Source organism: Echiichthys vipera, assembly GCF_963691815.1.
Source record: "Echiichthys vipera genome assembly, chromosome: 15".
Taxonomy (NCBI): domain Eukaryota; kingdom Metazoa; phylum Chordata; class Actinopteri; order Perciformes; family Trachinidae; genus Echiichthys; species Echiichthys vipera.
Genome location: NC_139840.1, coordinates 24,579,370 through 24,600,950, shown reverse-complemented (window position 1 = coordinate 24,600,950; position 21,581 = coordinate 24,579,370). Strand labels below are relative to the sequence as shown.

The window sequence follows — 21,581 nt, the reverse complement described above, 5'->3', positions numbered from 1 at the left end:
TGCATGGGTGTGTGAATGTGGTGTGAATGGTTAGATCAGATGGTCTGTAGATGTCAGTGTGAATGTAACAAGTAGTGTGAAAAGCGCCTTGAGTAGTCAGAAGACTAGAAAGGCGCTATTTAAGACCCTTTACTATAAATAAAATCATTTTAATTGTAAAGCCGGGTGGTTCCGCTCTGCTGCCATCTAGTGGTGAAAACTCCGCACACCCATAACTGTGGCTTAGTCTGGACCATGGTGTGGACAACATGCCCCGAACCGCGATTGCTGATGTAAAAAAGGCTTTATTTAACTTCTAAACGCATGAGCACGTCCAATACACTCTGAGCTTGAACTGAATATTATGAAATGTATACATGTAGATCATCGCTGTTACACTGACTGAGTAGCCTGACTGTCGTGGAGCTGCAGTCAAGATGGACACCGCTGAGGAAGGTAGCTAATGAGAACAGCTGATTGCGCCTACTGTTGTTATTGACGCTAACATTAAAAGCGACACTAACTGTGTCTGTATAACATGCTAAATCATCCTTAACTGCTGCCAGCGGGGATGACCGACGGCACAGTTGTTTACACTTTGACACCCGAATCAAAGAAACCGCTAGTTAGCCAATTAGCATTGGCTAACTAGCATGAACTTAGAGCCGTTAACGTTAGCTCTCAGCTGTTAATGTAAATAAAGTAAGCAACGCTTTTAACCGTTTGCTTTCATGAACGCACCACATTACTAAAAGTGGGGTGTGTGGTGGTTTTATATCTTAGTTCTTACACTTAAAGTTGTGTGTGACTAATTATCTAGATAGCGGTTATTAAGTTTAATGCAGCCGTTATATCATAACATCACAGAACGTTTGAGTAAGTTAGCATTGACCGAAGTCAACGATAGGACACAACAGTCGACTATGGAAAGCTGTTTTTAACATTTAATAGCTAGACTAGATGTATCGCAGATATCTGTCATTCATTTTTCCTGTTCTTCTACAATAAACATCTGTAATATACCCCCAAAAATGTCAGTCAAAAGCAACTGGACTTGGTTATTTGTCTGTAATATAATTCTTCTCATTTCAGATATCTACAATCCAATTGTTCCTACTCATAATCATTGAGATAGCCCAATGAAAAACCATTCCAGATATCCATAATGTCATTTCTACTATCCAAAATACACTCTGACTAGTAATAATGTAATTATGGATATGTACAACTGCAGTTTTACAAGAAAGGATTAGGCTACATCACAGATATCCAGAATGAGGGGTCGACCGATATGGATTTTTTAGGGCCCATGCCGATGACCGATACAGACTGCCAATTTTCTTTAGCTGATATTTTTATCCGATACTACTTTTGCTCCCTCAATTTAAATTATAAACATTACATAATGGTCATAACAAATGTTACCAGTCACAATTAAAAAAGGGAACATTTATGACGTTGAACGCAGCAGCCTGCATCGTCCGATACCGATACACCTAAAAAAACTCTAGATATCTAAAATGTTATTGTGGATATCTAGAAGTTAAAGCCCAAACCACATTTATGGTGATGTAATTTTTGCTGGTAAGAATGATGTGGATATCTGAAATGACAATTGTAGATAGGAAGAATGTCATAGTGGATATCAGAAATGATCATTCTGACTATTAGGAGTTCAACTTTGACCAGGAGAAGTTGTATTGATGTCTAAAATGTAATTACAGATAGGAGTGTGATTCCATTAAATGTTAAAACCACTTGCCATAGTCGATCCTACCAAATCATAAGTCACGAGACACGTTTTACAGCGTTGCATTTCATTTAGACGAAAAGATTAAATATAGTTAACGTCCTCAACATACTCTCAAAATCTGTAATTATGATTCAAATGTCTGTTAGTTAATGTTGGACAACACATTTTCTGTGAGTCTAACAGGAAAGGGACACATGATGATACTTGTTTATTTTCATTATCTGTTTAATACATGAAGTCAGTCAATGCACTCTGGGTAGCCTCACTGGTAATATGCTCTTGCACCCTGGGCTTATTATAGTTATTGTGTTTTTCTCATCAAGTAACACAGGTAGTCCCAGGATTACAGTTTGCCCTGTATGTTGTTCTGTAACTGAAGACACATTATATTTATGCTTTCCCAAATGTGTTTCAAAATCTGAAATAACTGTTTTTCAGTAAACTTGCATGCATTTTTCTTTTTGTCAACATTTGGTAGAGGTGTGGTCTGAGTTTGGATCAAGGTAAATTATTGATCTGTTAATGAAATGTATAGAAATACAATGCGCCGAGTTAATACAATGAACTATTCCAGGAGTGGGATGCCATGATAGGTCAATGATAGTTATTGTGTGCCTCTTGTACAGCGGACATCTGTCGGGTATGTCGGTCAGAGGGCACCCAGGACAAACCGCTCTACCACCCCTGTGTCTGCACTGGCAGTATAAAGTTTATCCATCAGGAATGGTACGTTCAATGACCAAGTTGTTAAAATGTAAAAGGGCGTCTGGTTCCTTTGTTTTCTCTCGCCTTTCCTCTGCTTCAGTTGTATATTTAACATGAAAGGTAGGTTGCTATCTTTCTACATTTTCAATCTGTCAATATGTTTGTATTCACAGAAGTGTCTTTGGGAAAGTTAGGGAATAGCAGAGACTAACAAAGAGATTGTGGGAACGTATCTGAGTACATTTAAGAAGTCATTACTCTCACCTGAAAAACTGTTCAAAACCTGACCTAACACATAAGTAAAACATACAACATATATTTGAGCTAGAGAGCACGTTTCAGCTGTGAGGAATCATGGAGAAAGACTATTGCACAGGATTAACAGAAACTCATACACTAAGGTGTCTTTTTTGTTTTTGCAGCTTACTGCAGTGGTTGAAACACAGCAGAAAAGAATACTGTGAATTATGCAAACACAGGTTTGCATTTACACCAAGTAAGTTCTCAGTAAATGTGACCAGAACACTAAATGCATGTATTTTTTGTCAGCTCCACTAAGTGCTTAACTATGACGACCTATTTCCCTCACTCTCACTCCCTCGTCCTCTTTTCTCCAGTCTACTCTCCAGACATGCCATCTCGCTTGCCTTTCCAGGACATTTTTGCAGGGCTGGTCACCAGTATTGGAACAGCCATCAGATACTGGTTCCACTACACACTTGTGGCCTTTGCCTGGCTAGGTGTAGTGCCTCTCACGGCATGTAAGTCACACTATTTCATTGTAAAACAAAATGAAAGGAGATTTTATTAGCAGTTGTTTTTTGTTTCAGCATATCATATATGTTAGGGAAGAATGTATTGTGATGCCAGAAAAGAAGACAAAATGCCAGAGTTCTGTATGTTTGATACTGAAGGAGTCTAATAACTTGACCAAGGAGAACAGAAGAGTCATCAACACAATGTAGCGTGTGAAGCCACCTCAGTTCTAAGGCTCAACAGCAAAGATCAGATTCTCATAGCAAGAGGAGATGTGCTAACACCTCATTGGCTTTAATGCATAAACATGACATTAAGGATTCACAACAGCTAGGAAAAGCAGATTGTCACAGAGTGACAGTGAACACTATTGTCAGAGACTGCAGCTGTGTCTGGGACCAGCAAAGAATAAGAAAGGAGACGCCAAGAAGGTAATATGGCCTTGGCAGGATCCAAGAGAGTTTACCAACTCACCCAAGAAGTAATCTACCAGAAGTCCTGTAATCAAGAGCTGTCCACTGTACTGCAGAAGGATTGAACATCAACACAAGCTGTCTGGGGGAAATTAAATTCTCCCTATCAATATACATCCCCCTACTTCCAACAAAGTTGTGGAAAAGTTGAATAGATAATGTTTAAATTTTAGAAGAACTGAAACCAAAACAGACTTGAATGCGCTGAGCTAAAGAAATGTCTTCCATTTATTCACCCCTGCTGTAAATGAGTGTTTTATTCAGCATAAAGTGCAATACAATTCAAGTAAGATGATATAGTTCGGAGCATAGTTTTTAGTTTTCGTTTCACACCACCATCACTTTAAGAAATGATTCTGATTGTTGTTGTTTTTTGTTTTTTTCTAACAGGTCGTATCTACAAGTGTTTATTTACCGGCTCCGTGAGCTCTCTCCTTACCCTGCCGCTAGATATGCTTTCTACGTAAGTTTGCATTACTCCAGTCTTGATCTTGCCCCGTCTCTCTCATACTGTATCCTGTATGCTTCTCCATATTTTGTGCACAGGAGTCCCATGAAAATAGTTAAGATCTTATTGGTGATCAAAGTGTGGTCATTCACATTCTCCATCCGTCACGTCATCTTTTCTGTCCCTTTGTCTAGCTCTTTGTAGCAAAGTAATATGTGACTATTGTATTATTTCTGATACAACCATAATGTTTTATCTCTTCCTCGCAGACAAAACCTACTCGCAGACTGCCTCCAGGGTTGTTTTGTGGTCACTTGCACGCTGTGCGCCTTCATCAGCCTGGTGTGGCTTAGAGAGCAGATTGTCCATGGTGGCGCCCCGCACTGGTTAGAGCAGAATCAGCCCCCTCTAGTTCCTAACCAGCCTAACGGTCCTGCACCAGCGAATGAGGTGAGACCAGTTTATGTCTCAACTAACCAGAGCCGTACCGAATAGTTCAAAGCTTCGTTCACAACATTTACATTTAAATTCTAAATCAACATTCATTTCATGTCCATTTATTCTGTTTAAACCTGGTATTTCTGCAGAGAAAAATGAGCTCTCACTAATATTATGTGTGATCCAAACATTTCAAATGGTCGTAAAGTCAAAATTTCTTATAAAAAGATTGGTGTTTATCCATCCATCTTCAACCGCTTGTCCCTATCGAGGTCGCGGGGGGCTGAAGCCGATCCCAGCTGACATCGGGCGTGAGGCGGGGTACACTCTGGACAGGACGCCAGTCGTTCTCAGGGCACATAGAGACAAACAGAGACAGACAACCATTCACACTCACACTCACACTTATGGGCAATTTAGAGTCATCAATTAACCTAACAAGTGCATGTCTTTGGACTGTGGGAGGAAGCCGGAGAACCTGGAGAGAAACCATGCAGACACGGGGAGAACATGCAAACTCCACACAGAAGGGCCCTAGCAAGGATTCGAACCTGGAACCCTCTTGCTGTGAGGCTACAGTGCTAACCTTCACCATTTGGTGTTCAGCCTTTCAAAAACAACATTTTCACTGCGGTCAAAAAGCTCACGCTGGCCGCACACAAAGGGAGTTGTGCACCTGTATTAACGGGATGGTGTAGCAGCAATCTCCAGTAACAACACCATGAACTACATGTATACACCCACACTGAGGATTTTGTTTAGGGTGATGGTGACGTCATCAAGTCTGGCACATATTCCAATCTTTTTTTCTCAATAGAAGCTTTGACTGTAGAAAAACATGACATCCGGTCCAGCCCTACAACTAACATCTCTTTTCTAGCTGCGAACAGAGCTGGACAGATGGTGCTGTATTGGCTGCCCCGTATATTTGACCACTAATGCACTCTGACACAGTTGGCACAAAGACACAAAGCCATATCAGTAAATGATAAGCATGTGGAATTTTTCCATTATCTAGTTTGATTTGGTTTAGTTAAAGTCAGATTTGATTTGAGTTACATAAAGTTTAGATGAAAACACACTTTTTGGGGGGGATTTAGTGCAAAAAGTAATTACTGCAAGTTTAAGTTTCTACCACACTTTTCCAGTTTGCTGTGTTGAGTCACATTTGTTTGCTGCCAGCCGAGTCGGGCCAAAGCTTCCTCTCAGGGGAACCTTCAGGACAGAGAAAGCACTTGCCAAGCTAGTCTTGGCATTTGTCTTTTGTTTATGCACAACCAAATGAGTTAAGCGGTGCTTGCCAGATTATGTCAATCCTCTGCTGTTGTTTTTGGTAATGGGCAATACAGTTCAGGGCTGAACCCCCCCCCCCCCCCATGCTTGGAGCTGCAGTTTTAGGAATGCAACTCCAAACATGGTCAAGCTGTCTTCTGTAATTGCCAGATCCTGTGAGTACGGTTTATTATCTCATTTAACTGTGTGCAATAATGCCTGTGTGGTTTGTCATGATTCTACAGGTTCCAGGCGGCGACATTGGCGTCAACGCCCAGGCTGCTGCAGAAGCCCAGCACCCTGCGGACCCTGCCCCAGACGGACCGGCACCTGCCAACCCACATGAAGCTGGCAACCGCGGAGATGAGGCTGAACTTGACGATGAGGAAGATGATGACGATGACGATGGGGAGGACGACGAAGAGGATGAGGACGATGAGGAAGTCAGGGAAGAGGATGCCGCTGATGCCAATAATGGAGGACAAGGTCAGTGTCTGCATACAAATATTCAAAATGAATACTACGGTGGGCTGGAATTGACGTAAGTCTTGGTAAATGGAGTTGTCAATTTATGATATGAAAGTTGAGAAATGTATTGTTTCGTGTGGACAGGTTTTTTCATTCCTCTATAAAAGGAATAAATAGACCATAATCATGCATATTGTAGTTGTTCCTTACTGTTTCAGTTGTTTCTCATTGTCCTTTGCAGAAGATTTGAACTGGAACGCCCTGGAGTGGGACCGTGCAGCAGAGGAGCTGACCTGGGAAAGGGTGGGAATATATTTTTTTTTCTGTCCCTCTGTTTCCTGCTCCATAAAGTGGGGTATGTAGCTCGGGCACAATCCTAGAAAAGCAAAGTGTGAGCAGAGTAGCAGTTAGCTGGCAGATGAATTTTGGCTAAAAGCTTCTGTGACCATCTTAGTGTGATGAGTTTAAGCAGAACTCTGCGTCCGTGACACTTCCAGCGTTGCTGTTCATAGCCGGCCTGTCGATAAATGTAGTCTTCGTCTCATTAGTTCAAGTTTTAATTGTAGCAGCAGCAGGTAGTCAGTAAAACTAGCAGTACCACATTCATTTACTATATGTGTATTATACAGGATCATTATGACATTGCTTTTTGTTTGTGTCCCAGATGCTGGGGCTGGATGGCTCCCTAGTTTTTCTGGTAAGCGCACACCCTCATTCTTCTCTTATTCACAATTTCGAGTGGGCCTTAAAGGAAGATTCCTGTAGATTTCAACCTAGCATATTTCCCATAAAAGTGGCCATCGTGACTCCATGGATGCGAACTTTGTACTCACAACCTCACTTGTGGACACTAATGAAAACAACGATTCACACAGGACAACACGTATCGGAGCAAGCTGCACAAGCCTCTTACAGCTCTCCGAACAAACACTACATTTTTCATATTTTCCAAAGTAAACACAGAAACTAGGCCAACTGCCTAGGGACCTGCATCTGGGGAAACTTGTAGGCTTTAACACTCATCTAACTTGTAATTTCAGACCATAGTGGGTCCTGGAAAATGTACAACCAGATACTAGTGTTTATTGCTGATAGGTCACACACACATAGTAGTCTGATTGTACATGGTAAGGATAAAGCCTGACATCCGGCACATGGAGTTGCCCTGGGTATAGATCCCTACGCAGTCTGCCATAATGGCCGTTCCAGGGTCACATTCATAGACAAGCATTTGAAATGATTAAAAAAAAAAAAAGCCCAGCTGAAAGACTACTATATATGCTGGAATTTCCATTTAACAAGCTGAATAGAATTACATTTTTATATGACACATATGCAGTCTCCATTTAAATAGTTTAAGTGTGTGTGTGTGTGTGTGTGTGTGTGTGTGTGTGTGTGTGTGTGTGTGTGTGTGTGTGTGTGTGTGTGTGTGTGTGTGTGTGTGTGTGTGTGTGTGTGTGTGTGTGTGTGTGTGTGTGTGTGTGTGTGTGTGTGTGTGTGTGTGTGTGTGTGTGTGTGTGTGTGTGTGTGTGTGTGTGTGTGTTCTCTAGGAGCATGTGTTCTGGGTGGTGTCTCTCAACACACTCTTCATCCTGGTCTTTGGTGAGTCCCAATGTAACAGTGTACTGTATATAGTCATTACATTTGAGAATCTATTCTACTTTTAAAGTAGGAATTCAGGCTGTCATTATTTAGTTTTACCTTTTTATACACTCCAGTAACCTAATCTACACATTTCCCTCTAGCGTTTTGCCCGTATCACATCGGCCATTTCTCAGTGGTTGGACTTGGCTTTGAAGACTATGTAAGTGCACACAGGGGACATTTGCACAGTTTGAATTCCTTACTAGTATTTGTGTTTGTCATGCAGTGATGGAATTTATTTTGGTTGTTGTTTGCAGATCAAAGCTTCACACTTTGATGGCCTTGTCACCACCATACTGGGTTACATCCTCCTTGCTGGAGCTCTCATAGTCTGCCATGTATCCTCTGAATGCAACAAATGAGTTTGTGTATGAAATGACCTCCAGTGTGTGTCACACTCCTAGCTGCGCATTATGGCTGTGTAACATCAGTAGTACGACTTGAGTAGTTTGTTTGTTATTCTGTGTTTTGTGCAGATTTTCTTTCATTTCTGTGATATATATATCCCAAATTAAGGCCACAAAGGACCTTAAATGACCCACATATAGTTGCCCACCTATAGATACTAGGACTGGGCGATCAATCAAATTTGATTATTTAATCTGTTTTTTTAAACGATGTGTTGATCTAATCTATTTTTATTTATTTATATTTATATTATAGGAAACCGATGGATTGCTTACTCCAGGTAGAGAATGAGTCCTTACCCCAAGTGAAGGAGTTCAAGTACCTCGGGATCATGTTCACGAGTGAGGGGACGATGGAGCGTGAGTTTGGCCGGAGAATCAGAGCAGCGGGGGCGGTGTTGCAGTCGCTCTACCGCACCGTTGTGACAAAAAGAGAGGTGAGCCGGAAGGCAAAGCTCTGGATCTACCGGTCAATCTTCGTTCCTACCCTCACCTATGGTCATGAAAGTTGGGTCATGACCGAAAGAACGAGGTTGCGGGTACAAGCAGCCGAACTGGGTTTTCTCAGGAGGGTGGCTGGAGTATCCCTTAGAGAGAGGGGGAGAAGTTCAGCCATCCGTGAGGAACTCGGAGTAGAGCCGCTGCTCCTTTGCATTGAAAGGAGCCAGTTGAGGGGGTTCGGGCATCTAGTAAGGATGAACCCTGGGCGCCTCCCTAGGGAGGTGTTCCAGGCACGTCCAGCTGGGAGGAGGCCTCGGGGAAGACCCAGGACCAGGTGGAGAGATTATATCTCCACACTGGCCTGGGAACGCCTCAGGATCCCCCAGTTAGAGCTGGTTAATGTGGCCCGGGAAAGGGAAGTTTTGGGTCCCCTGCTAAAGCTGCTGCCCCTGCGACCCGACCCCAGATAAGCGGATGAGATGAGAGATGAGATGAGATAATAAATATTTATAATAATGCATACGTGTCTCATACAGGAACCCAAAGGTTGGGTCAGTGGTCTGTTTTTTCTCTGAGAGTTTGAATGAAATGTGTTAATGACAGATACGAAAAACGTAATACTTCAAATATAGACAATGTTATTTATCTCACACGTAGTTGTTGGTCCTTGACTGTGCCTCCTTCAGGCGTTGGCTTCCTTAGTGAAGTTCCAGCGGTCCAGACGTCTCTTGGGGGTCTGCTACATTGTTGTAAAGGTAAATTAGAAATCCATTTTTGTTTTCATCAAAAACAAAACTTTCCGTCAAAACTGTAATTATGTAAATAACGATGACAGGAACCAATTATGAAAAGAGAAACTAAATTGCAGTTGTGTTGTTATATGTTGCAGGTGTCCCTGCTGGTTGTCATGGAGATAGGCTTGTTCCCGCTAATTTGTGGTTGGTGGCTTGACATTTGCTCACTGGTGAGACAATCATACGAAACTCACACAATTAAATGCAATCATGATGATGAAACAAAATAAAGGTTCACTTTGAAAAAGAAATCTCAAAATATTACATTTGTTGGAGAAATTCCTTAAAACGTTTTTTTATTTTTGCTATTGAACACACACACACACACACATTGAAGCATCCTTTGTTCATTACAGGAGATGTTTGATGCGACTCTGAAAGACAGGGAGCAGAGTTTTGACTCGGCCCCCGGTACCACCATGTTCCTCCACTGGCTGGTGGGCATGGTCTACGTCTTCTACTTCGCCTCCTTTATCCTTCTGCTCAGAGAGGTAAGCGGAGCAGCCGGCCACCGTCATGCACAGCAACTTGTGTAAAAACTTGCAAACCATCTACAGCTTTTAAAAATCTTTTCACACGTGTTTGTGGTTGCAGGTGCTTCGTCCGGGTGTGCTGTGGTTCCTGAGGAACCTGAACGACCCAGACTTCAACCCAGTCCAAGAGATGATCCACCTGCCCATCTACAGACACCTGCGGAGGTTTATACTCTCTGTGGTCAGTCAAATATCCTCCGCCTCTGCTCTTTCTCAAACCGAACCTTCAGTAGCATAACACACAGATTTCTGTTTACTCTGATAATAAATATGCTGAAGTCATATCAAGTCACAGATATTTCTAAAGTGTGTCTTCATCTTCTGACAGCAGGAATCATGGCCAGTACTAGCTGACGTGGAAGAACAACTAAAACTTGCCCAATTGAACCAAATTCCAGAAGACCTCTCTGCATTTTTCTCTTGTAGATGGTTAGAAGCCTGACGGTCATTTGCGATCCTCTACTTCTTTAGCTCCATTTACTGGCGGATAACAGCCATGCATAGCCTATATCATCACCTCCTGAGGGAACGACGCAGTCTTATTTTTTTGCTCCAAGCCGGTTGATGGAAACACTACTTATTCGAATCTCTTCTTTGCAACATGTCAAAATTTTGCTTAAAAATTCTCTTGAGAGTTGAATGGAAACACAGCTATTGACAGCGTGATAAAGCAGCCCAATGCATATTGTAACTTTCTGTATTCCTTTGTGATGGTAAAGGGATGAGCATTGATTTGTTGTTTTTGTCTTTGTGTGTATTTCCAGGTGGTGTTTGGCTCCATAGTTCTGCTGATGCTTTGGCTTCCCATCAGAATCATTAAACTGCTCTTCCCCACCTTCCTACCCTACAACGTCATGCTTTACAGGTGCACACAACAACACTTAATTAATCATTTAACTTTCAGTATTTCAAAGGTAGAAATGACATTGTCTCTTCTTCGTCTATTGAGACCTGACCAAAATGGAAAGCTGCTGGAGAAAATGAGCAGCCTTTCCTCGTTGCATTGACGGTGTTTTATAAATGTGTGAATTGAGTTTAGTTTATGTCTCGTCTCTGCAGCGACGCCCCGGTCAGCGAGCTGTCACTGGAGCTGCTGTTGCTTCAGGTTGTTCTGCCGGCATTGTTGGAGCAGGGTCACACTCGCCAGTGGCTCAAACGGCTCGTCCACGCCTGGACGTTCACTGCTGGATACATGCTGTGAGTCCGACACACATACATACACTGCAACTTTGGCTGTAAAATAGTACAATTAGGGCCCAACTAATGTGGGGAGACGAAATCATTTCTCATCAATGGCTCCCCCACAGTGACCTGCACTCCTACCTGCTGGGAGACCATGAAGACGATGACAACCAACCAAACGACAACCCTCCCGGTCGCCATAACAACAGGATCCCTGGCCTGGGGGAAGGGCTTCATGCCGCCCATCAGGCCATTCTGCAGCAGGGCGGCCCTGTGGGTTTCCAGTCGTACCACCGACCCATCAACTTCCCCCTCAAGGTGACCCAAGACCTATCATATACTCACACACCATGCTACCGATTAATGCTTCCTGCATTGATTTTTGGTTTGTTTGTGTTTTTTTGGTTGTTAAGATCATTCTGCTGGTCGTCTTCATGTGTGTGACACTGTTAGTGGCCAGTCTGCTCTGCCTAACACTGCCAGGTGAGTCGTGGCCTCAAGCAGGCGTTCCCTTTCCTGTTCTCAGTCATTCTTTGCACCTTCAGTCTTATAGTCTTCCTCTTCCTCCCTCCCAGTGTGTGCGGGTCGCTGGCTGATGTCTTTCTGGATGGGCAGTGCCATGGTTCATGAGCTTTACACAGCGGCCAGCGGCCTGTACATCTGCTGGCTGTCCATTCGAGCCGCCACCGTGATGCTGTCCTGGATGCCACAGGGACGGACCATGATCATGCTCAAAGTCCACGAGTGGACGCTCATGGTAATGTGGATGTCTCTCTTGGAAACAATTTAATTTAACAACTCTTCTGTAATATGCGGGGGAATGGTTTTATTTTGATGTGACCTCTTGTTGTAAACAGATTTTAAAGACCATCGTGGTGGCCGTGCTGTTAGCCGGAGTGATCCCTCTGCTGCTGGGTCTGCTGTTTGAGCTGGTCATCGTTGCTCCTCTCAGAGTCCAGCTGGACCAGACGCCTCTCTTCTACCCCTGGCAGGTAGGACTATGGAGTTTGTATGTGTGCAAATATGAGTTATACAATCTTACACATCATTTGATTGTATCCACCTTTGCAATGGGACTGCTGGTGTTTGCAGCAGATTAAAAATACCAGCGTGATGAGGCACTGAGGGTCTACTCTGCGTTGAGGGCTGCACGCTTTGGCATTTTTTTCTGGTTGCAAAAGAGTTGACAGTGAAAATGTAAATGTACAAGTGCTGAACAACAGTGGAGGAGAGATGAATACTGCTGGAGTGTATATATCTGTATGTTTATCCATCCTCTCCCTAAATGCTTCAGTCTGGCTACTTCATCCAGAGCCACCTAGCTAAGCTACCTTTATAAAGAAGGAGTATTTTTCTTATCTGATGAATGTGTGTGTTCTGCTTTTCGTATGCAAAAATGAACTACATTACTTTTATTTCTAGTTTAAAGAAGAAAAAAGACCGTTGGCAAGTAGTATAATCATTGTATGTCCGAACAAAATTTAACACCAACCGCAGCGGGTAGCCTAGTACCAAAATTCAAATCTAATGCCACCTTTTCAAATTCTATCAGCTGGAGTTTAGTGTCAAAAACAGGTTCAGCAGACGCTTGACCTTTGATACAGAATCTTTGTTGATAATGTTGTTTGTGTGTGTGTGGCAGGACTGGGCCCTGGGCGTGCTCCATGCTAAAATCATTGCTGCCATCACATTGATGGGTCCTCAGTGGTGGCTCAAAACCGTCATCGAGCAGGTCAGTCTCACGTCCTTCCAACTTCATTAATCAAAAACAAAAAGGGATCAGTGACACGCACATGATCAAACATGGAAATATCTCTTTAAATTAGTGGAACATGTCCACTTAGCATTGAAGACCCATCTACAGAAGCATATTTCATGAACTCATTTAGAAGGACAAAATAATGTAACTGTTATTGGAATGAAGTAAAACAAGCCGGTCTGTATCTCTCCCTCTCTCTCTCCTGTAGGTGTATGCTAATGGTATCCGAAACATCGACCTCCATTTCATTGTGCGAGGGCTGGCCGCCCCAGTCATCTGCGTCCTGCTGCTGTCTCTCAGTGTGCCCTACACTATCTCCAAAGGCATAACACCACTGCTGGGTGAGTCTATGTATGCTTATGTATCTGGGTGGAGCATGACATTACTGGTACCGTCAAGCTTACGCTTCAAAGGTAATGGAGGAAAAGAGGATAGCTTCTTTAATCTCCAATTTTCTCCATTGTCTCCCAATGCTGCTCCCGTTTTATCACCAACTCTCTGTAAGTGAGGTCAAAGATGGCCTAACAAACCTCAGTTTTTATGCTCCCTACGTTATTATTTTAACCTCTTTTGGTAGTTTACATTAAACACAAGATTAAACTCAAGAGCTCAGACTTTTCAAATAATACACAGCTACTTCCCAGTCATAGTATTTCAGCTGCTTAACTCTAGTAGTGCTGTTCTCCAGTCATGGAAACACCTGGAAATTGATTAAATTGAAAATATCTACGTTGTCCTGGAATTCTTTTAAGTATTTTAGCAACTCACACACATTGTCTATGTAAACCTAGGTTGGTATTTTGTTTGAAACTCGCCTTGTTGGTAGGATGAGCTGCACAGTATGACACTTCAAAGCGGGTTTATCAGACGCAAAGCGGAATGCTACGGACTTGCAGTGACGTTTTTGGCACCAAGTGGATATTTTTCAGCTGTGAGCGGCTTGAATGTGTCAATACTAGGCCTGCCTGTAAATGATATGACCATTTGTGTGCAAATGTTGTCCTGTATTTGCAAGAAAAACTCCTGGAAACCCCTGTGTAAGTTCTATATAGTCTAAACTGTTTGCTTTGAGTTGCAAGAAGCAAGTCTTTATGACTTAATTTAAATAAAAAAATTAGTATCTCATTCCATAGAATTTCAAGAAATCAAGGGGGAGTTTGTAATAATAATAATATTTATTATTATTATTATTATTATTAATGATAATGAATAACTGTTAAATCCCCCAAATTAGTGTGAATTAGCAATGGGAATTTAGCTTATTTTTCCACAAGGTTCATAAAGCTGAAAACCTTATAAGTGGATGAGTCATAAAGCTAAGAGGAAACCTTTTTGGGTCTTTGTGTTTTTTTGGGTGCAGACTAAATTAGAAACTGTAGCAGTTAAATTTCAGGTGCAGAGGTATGGGACGCGTTCAGATATCCTCCGGCCACGGCACAGGCAGATCCTTACTCATTTGTACACGGGGGCTCATTTGAGAAGTGCTTTTTATGCAAAGCCTTCCCCGATGCAGCAAGTGTTTTTGATGTTGACAACTAGTCAATAAAGAAATCCCAGCCCTTGTGGTAATCAGGAGTTTAGCTGTTGTGCAAGCCGAAGTGCAATCGATTGTTTTTTTGTCTTTCATTTACTCCGTTGCCGCAACTCTAAGTCCATCAGCTTGTAGAAAAAAGACATCACAGTCGTGCACGCTCGTTAAAGAGAGATTCTGTTCCATTGTTTATTCTCTCTTCTCGTTCTTTCCTCCACCTCCCCCTCTACATCCCTCCTTCCCTCCCTCCCTCCCTTTTATAGGTGTGCAGCCAGAGATGCAGACGCTGGTGGACAGGAGGATCTATCCCTTCCTGCTGATGGTGGTCATACTGTTGGCCATCCTGTCCTTCCAAATACGACAGTTCAAACGCCTCTACGAACACATCAAAAATGACAAGTCAGTAACCCCCAAAAAAATGCTAGAGCAGAGTCTCTGACGCGGTGTCAATGACTGCTCATGAACTTAAACTGTGAAACTAGGCGGTGCTGATGAAATATGAATCAAGATTCCGTCACTTTATTGCATATCTCTGTCTCTCAAAGTGTTTTTAGAAATATGTTTTAGTGACTGTTAAGATGTAAAATGAGGAGGTAAAGTAAAATCTCGACCCTACTATATTGTGTGTATTTTAGTAGTGTGAATTAATGTTAAAACCGATCTGTAAACAGTTCCGTGTTTCCTGTTTCCCTTCCAGATACCTGGTTGGACAGCGCCTGGTGAACTATGAGCGTAAGGCAGGCAGGAGGACATCCACCTCCTCATACAGCACCTCCTCATAGACCTGACACTGCTGTGGGATCAGTGGAGCTGACTCACTCTGCCCAGCGCTGAGAGCTATCATCAGCTCCCTCGGTGAAACCCTTTTTTGTTTCCTCCGCGCATGGCTGTCAGACGCCAACTTCAAACACAATCTCTTAAACTTTCGACTGCAGCCCGGTCTTCTTATTCACCAACGTCTCTGCTGCTGTCACAGGCTGGGAGACAAAGGAGTTGAAGAGTGAAGGCAAAAAAAAATCAGTCTCAAAACTCTTTGTGGGAAATTTAATTTGTTAACCTTCAAAAAACAGTCAGAGCCGCAAAGTTGTTGACTGTCCATCCCATTTAATGTGTCCGTTTTTGTCTTCAACACAGCTGACATCTTAAGTTGTAATTATATATATTTTTTAAAAAGGTTTGAGTTGAAGTCAGGTCAGTTGAGCATAGCTTTTACCTCAGATTGTGCTTCCCTCTGATTGTTTTTTTGTGATATATTTCTGGCTCACGCGGATTGTCTCTTAAAAGGACGTTTTTGACATTTCAGAGTTGTCAAGGCAACAGGTTGACTATCACGGCAACGCCTCTGTGGTACTGTTCCAATTGTTAATTTTTCTCAAACGACACTCTTCATCAAGCTGAGGTTGTCAGTGACACGAGGGACGCACATGATGTAGCAATGTGATTGTATTGTTTTTCTTTTTAGATGTTTTCGTTAGACATGTTTTCATTGATTTTTTTTTTTTTTTAGTGTTACATTTCAGGAGTGAGCCGTAAGAAAGTAAAGATGTAGGGAAATAAAGTTAGAGTAAGAGTAAGTTCTTTTTTTCTTAATATGGTCTCCTGTCGATTTTAAAAACGGGCTGCGTTGTGTAGAACCTTCCTGAACAAATCCACCGTCAGTAGAGGTCTTTAATCGAGGTTTCAATGACTATTTTAGAATATTTGAACTGGATAAAACAGCCTCAAAACATTTCAGACAGTGCCTGTTGCACCCTTACACTGACAATGATTTTACAGAAAATATTTATTCTGATAGAATAAAAACTATAGTCATGCTGCTAACCAGCTGCTCAGACTCTTACCTGTCTGCATCATATTAACTGTTAGGATAAACTGTTGGATATTCACCTGGGTAAAATGTTGTAGCACAAATGAATGTGTTAATTAGTAATCAAACAGTTCTATAAAAGATATCCAATTCATTTTGTCTCCAGAATTTAATGAGCTTTTGAAGTCCGGGCTGAGTTGGCCATATTAATTTGCACTCCTACAAGTAAGTGAAGCCTTAACCTACAGTTTCAATATATTTCTTTGGAAAGAATTTAAATTTAAAGTGAAATTCCGGCTTAAAATCATCCTAGGGTATGTTTCGGTGAATACACTCGAGACAATTCTTTTACGTGTAACAACTATTAACGGAGATATCACGGACGGTCGCAGCTAACACTGATTAGCTCAGGGCAGCACGGTGAACGCATTAAAACGGCTTTTTTGACCACTAATAATGCTGAAGATAACACCAAACCTCCGCATTAGCATTAGAAGTGTCCCTACACAGAAAACTAAGCACCAACAACATAGTTAGTGAACCCAGAGTTTATTAAAAGAGTGTTTTAAGACTTACCTACTGGCCCAGGTACCAGCTCCATTCAAGTTAATTACAAATTACAGAGCAAAAACTTATGCAAAAAAAAATGATATGCAAAAAGAGCTCTGCTATCAGTATCTGCAGATATCTAAATTCAGGTATCAGAATTATATCGGAACAGGACGATTAGATAAGTAGTGTTGGTTAGAGTAGCAGAATCAGATGTTTCTCACTCATGCTAAATAGCATGAATACTACTAACTCTAAAAAAACAAATTTGTCCATGTATGCAGATATTAAAAAAAAAAAAGATAAATTACAAAAGGACTGGCAGTTAAATGTAGATTGCCCGTTTTGTCACAGCTATGCTAAAGTGACTTCCTTTTTACACGGCCGATAACTTTTGATTGGATGGAGCAACAATTATTTCCGAGCAATCAGTTTTCACATAACTGAAGACCTTACTGGAAAAGACATTCCTTATGTTTCAATGGAACAAACTAATGGAGTTAACTACTCGGGATGTAACAAGCTAGTTTCTACTAAGAACTAACAAATACATAGTGAAGGATTTAGCTACAACCCAGTCCTGCACTTTTCCCCTGAAGGTTCAAGTTACATTTCATTAAAGTATTAATTTGTAAGCACCTGCACACTTCCTCTAAAACACACTGCTAAGATATGTACCAGCCTGACAGACATAAAAGGAAAACCGGGCTAATTGGCCGACAGAAGAACAATGAAGATGTGACAGCTCGCTGTAAAAAACAGTAAAACACATAGAAATTAATGGATATTCAAAGTGTCTTTTTTTAAAAAACAAGCTAGTGTTATATATTAAAAGGGCAATGCTGTGACCTAGTATTGTACGGTACTGCAGATTTTTTTTAAAGTGGTCAAAATCCGTAAAAGCAGAAATCTCTTAAAGTTCCTAGTTTGTTTCAAAGGCTCCAAAATATGTATTCCTACTTTTCCCATAATACAACTGCATATTTGGATCCATTATCCCTATAAACATGTTCTGCATAGAAATGTAGAATCTGTAAGCAACAGGACAAGATCTATCTGCATTCATATATAGATATCTGCTTACAGAGACGTCATCTTTCAAGTTGCTCATTGTAACGAAAACTATGACTCGCTTGGAAGATGACGTCATCGGGAAGAGACTATCTGCTGGCTACACTGGAAAGGCCCAAATATTAGCCGTTGTCCCCAGAGGCTACCCTGTCATCAGACCGTTAATGTTAAGTTAATGGGTTCTGAGGTTGCATTGACCTCTAAAGGAAATTCTTTGTATCCCCCAAAAAGGGGTGTGACCTTGATGTTTTGCGAAGAACCCGTATGTGCTGGTCTCATGTACATGTACAGTACAGGCTCTCTGTCACACTGGTATACAGTATTTCTCCTTGGCGGGAGCAGCTCAAGTGCTCACACTGACGGGTTGCAGCTGACTCAAAGAGATCCTTTAAAATCAACTCTCTACGTTGCCTCGTCACAGCTGTCGCGCTGATTTAACTGAAGGCTGATGCTAACACTGGCAACTGAAAGAATCAGGGTCTCTTGGAGCTCACGCTGAACTTCAGGAGGTCATTTTTCAGGGTCCTTCAAGTAATATCAGTTAATCGTCCATAGTTACTATAAACTGTATGTGCTCTCCTAGCATAGCAGCTAACTGAAGAGCACGGTGCAAGCTCAAGCTTAACTGTAAACTGCATGAAAGGGTTTGTCTCGAGACAAGATCATGCATAGAGCCTAGAGGTCTCTAAATTTACAATTTAAAGGAATTTAAACATCATGCAAATACGAGAGTTAGATGAAAAGATCAATAACCACATTTGTATCTATACAGTAAATATGCAGCTAGAGCTCGGAGATGCTAAGCTTAGCTTAGCTCAGCATAAAGACTGGAAACTGCTAGCTTGGCTCTGGCTAAATGTAACAGATTCCACTAACCACCTCTAAAGCTCACTAATTAACAGGTTTTGTCTTGTTTGTTTTATATGAACAAAAATAATTGTAAAAACATGTGGGGTTACATACTGGAACTATTTCTCAGTAGAGAGGAGTGACTCCCTGGAGCCTGGCCACCTCAAGACTCGAGGAAAAATGCTAATCTAAGTAACATTTAAGGTTCCGACCAATTCTACTCCCCAAAGCACTCTTTGCATGGGGCTGTAAAGACAGCGACTGGGTGTTGTACTCTCACATTGTCACCTCCGCTCCAATGCTCTTGAGAAAAATGCCTGAGTTGAAGTTACTTCCTTCTTGTTTCAAAGCAAGTTTCAGAATTTTAAGTTAGAAGCTATATTCCTCGACCCGCTGTAGCAAAAAACACAACTAAACTAAAGATCTGAAATGTTACAAGACCTTAACGTGTTTTCAACGATGGCAACGAGCCCCCTCCGTTCTTTTAAAATCGTTTCATTTAAAAATAAAAACTGAATCCAGTTCTCTGATCGGTTCCTGCTCCAAAACTTTTTTTAAATTCCTTTGATTTTGCAACAGTAATGGTCGAGTAGAGGTTAATTTCTTTTTTTCATGCAAATGTTTTAATGTGCACTTTATTCCATAGTTTGCTATCATTTCAGAATCAAACACAGTCGACATTTAATTTCCCTTCCACTGAGGCTGTAATAAGTCAGTAGTTCCTTGTAGTGACTCTACACGATAGGTTTTACGTAAAAGGCAACGTTTTTAACACTGCATTTGTGTGAGAAGTGTTTCATTCGGAGTTTGGTTACACAACATAAACTTCTATTTTCTATTGACAAGGATTGTGAATTGTAGTGCTGCTGTGTGGAATGCTCACATTACATATATATATATATATATATATATATATATATATATGTATATATGTATATGTGTGTGCTGAAGTGACTTAAGTATCATGAACTGAGCTGGACACTTCAAATTTTGGTCTTGAATTTCAATTTCTAGAAGCAAATGATTTCTATTTTTATATGTGCAAAATGACAGTGGCATGTACTGTAACATCAAGCTATACTCTCTAAGGTCTATTAATTGTTGGTTCGGCAATATGAAACAATAATAAATAGTTGAAATGCTGTTACTCAGAGTGTACACTTTCTTCTTCACACTGCAGACGATATGATCATCAAACAAATATTACTGTTACCTTTGGCTAAGAGCTGTGGTTTCAACTGTTGGTCTTGTAACGCCTGTAAAGGGGTTACAAGATCAATTTCATGAGATCATTACCATGATAGGAACAGGAAAAAAAAATTCCTGCAACACAAAAAATATAGAAAATGATTTGCTGACGCGTGCAGCTTAGTTTGATGGGGTCACAAGCCAAGAACTGGGAATCACTAGCTATAATCTATCTTGAATTGCCTTGTTTTTTTGTTTATTTTTCAAAGAATGTCAATTGTATGTGAGTCGATTTCTCCCCTTCACATATGTGATGCCCACTTACGACTTCTCTTCTCGTTGAAAGAGAACTGCTTGGAGAACGTACGTTGTTGCCAGCCAGTTACACGGCGCCACCAGGAACAGTGAGTCTGGCCTAGTGGTCAACTTGGTATTGCAAAATCATGTGACGCACACTGGCCAAAAAAAATTATTCTCTTGAACAAGAAAATACATTTTTCTGAGCGATGCAAGTTCCCCAGATACTATTATTGATGTATGTATTATTGATTTATTGTTAGCTATTTTAACTTGGCTCAAAACTAACATTTAGTAGCATTCGAGTTACAACAAAGTTATTTATTGTATGTTACCATATATATATATGTATCCATGTTCCTTAATACATCTTCACATCTTTTATGATGAGCTACAATTTAAGCCAGCCAATGTGTTGTATGTGAAGGGGTCATGCTTTAGTGGCTCAGCTGGGAACCGCAGGGTCGCCGGTTCGAGTCCCCCGTGGAGTGTGGACTGGTGGCTGGAGAGGTGCCAGACCATCTCCTGGGCACTGCCGAGGTGCTGTTGAGCAACCCCCAACTGCTGGGGAAGCCGATCCATTGGCAGCCTCCTCGCTCTGACATCTCTCCATTAATTGCATGTATATAGGTCATGTTTGTGCATGTGTGTGTATTTCGGAGCCTGTGTGTGTGTGTAACATGTATAATAACAGAGTGATAATGTATAATAACAGAGTGAAAAAATTTAATTTCAACGGGATTAATAAAGTACTTCTTCTAGTAGAAGAGTTTGTCGGATGGTCGAATAGCGTCTTAAACCACCTACCCTGTCCGGACAAATTTGTGCGTAAAAGGACAGTCTAACAATCAGCCCGCTTCATGCTGGGATTGGCCAGCTGTGTGGAAATGATAACTTCTCTTTTTTCAGTTTTCACACACCTATTTCAAATAACAGTTGAGTAAAAAAAGAGTGCAACACTATGAATGGCTTCAAGGAGAGACCCCCACCCCCGGTTCTATTTTTTGAATAATGTCTGGCACTGTTGGAGAGCGCAGCGCTAGGAAAGAGGGTGTGGAGTTATTTCTGCTGAATCCAATTACCGTACTTTTCTGCTAATGCACCCTCTTAACAGTTTTGGAAGCCAGGGGCAGATTAGCATATGCAGTCAAAACAAGATTTCTACTGTCTACCATCTACAGTCAAGCTAAATCAGATTTTTCAGATTTTTCCAACCTGTGCTTCATTTTGCCCAAGC

The 21,581-nt window shown here is 41.4% G+C and overlaps 1 protein-coding gene across 1 annotated transcript; it reads left to right on the top strand.

Annotated features, from left to right (window-relative positions):
* The first annotated feature begins 216 nt into the window (after positions 1 to 216).
* On the top strand, positions 217 to 19,734 carry LOC310958014 (E3 ubiquitin-protein ligase MARCHF6-like). The gene is given in 28 exon segments (XM_083928798.1): positions 217 to 272; positions 363 to 435; positions 2,359 to 2,458; positions 2,860 to 2,933; positions 3,055 to 3,198; positions 4,057 to 4,129; positions 4,384 to 4,564; positions 6,070 to 6,310; positions 6,534 to 6,595; positions 6,957 to 6,989; positions 7,843 to 7,894; positions 8,038 to 8,096; positions 8,194 to 8,274; positions 9,471 to 9,539; positions 9,674 to 9,748; positions 9,935 to 10,069; positions 10,173 to 10,292; positions 10,876 to 10,976; positions 11,171 to 11,308; positions 11,419 to 11,611; positions 11,707 to 11,776; positions 11,869 to 12,050; positions 12,151 to 12,285; positions 12,936 to 13,025; positions 13,261 to 13,393; positions 14,847 to 14,982; positions 15,281 to 15,328; positions 15,330 to 19,734. Coding segments are annotated over 27 exon segments (2,832 nt in total). The 5' UTR covers positions 217 to 272; positions 363 to 416; the 3' UTR covers positions 15,418 to 19,734.
* Positions 19,735 to 21,581: the final 1,847 nt, after the last annotated feature.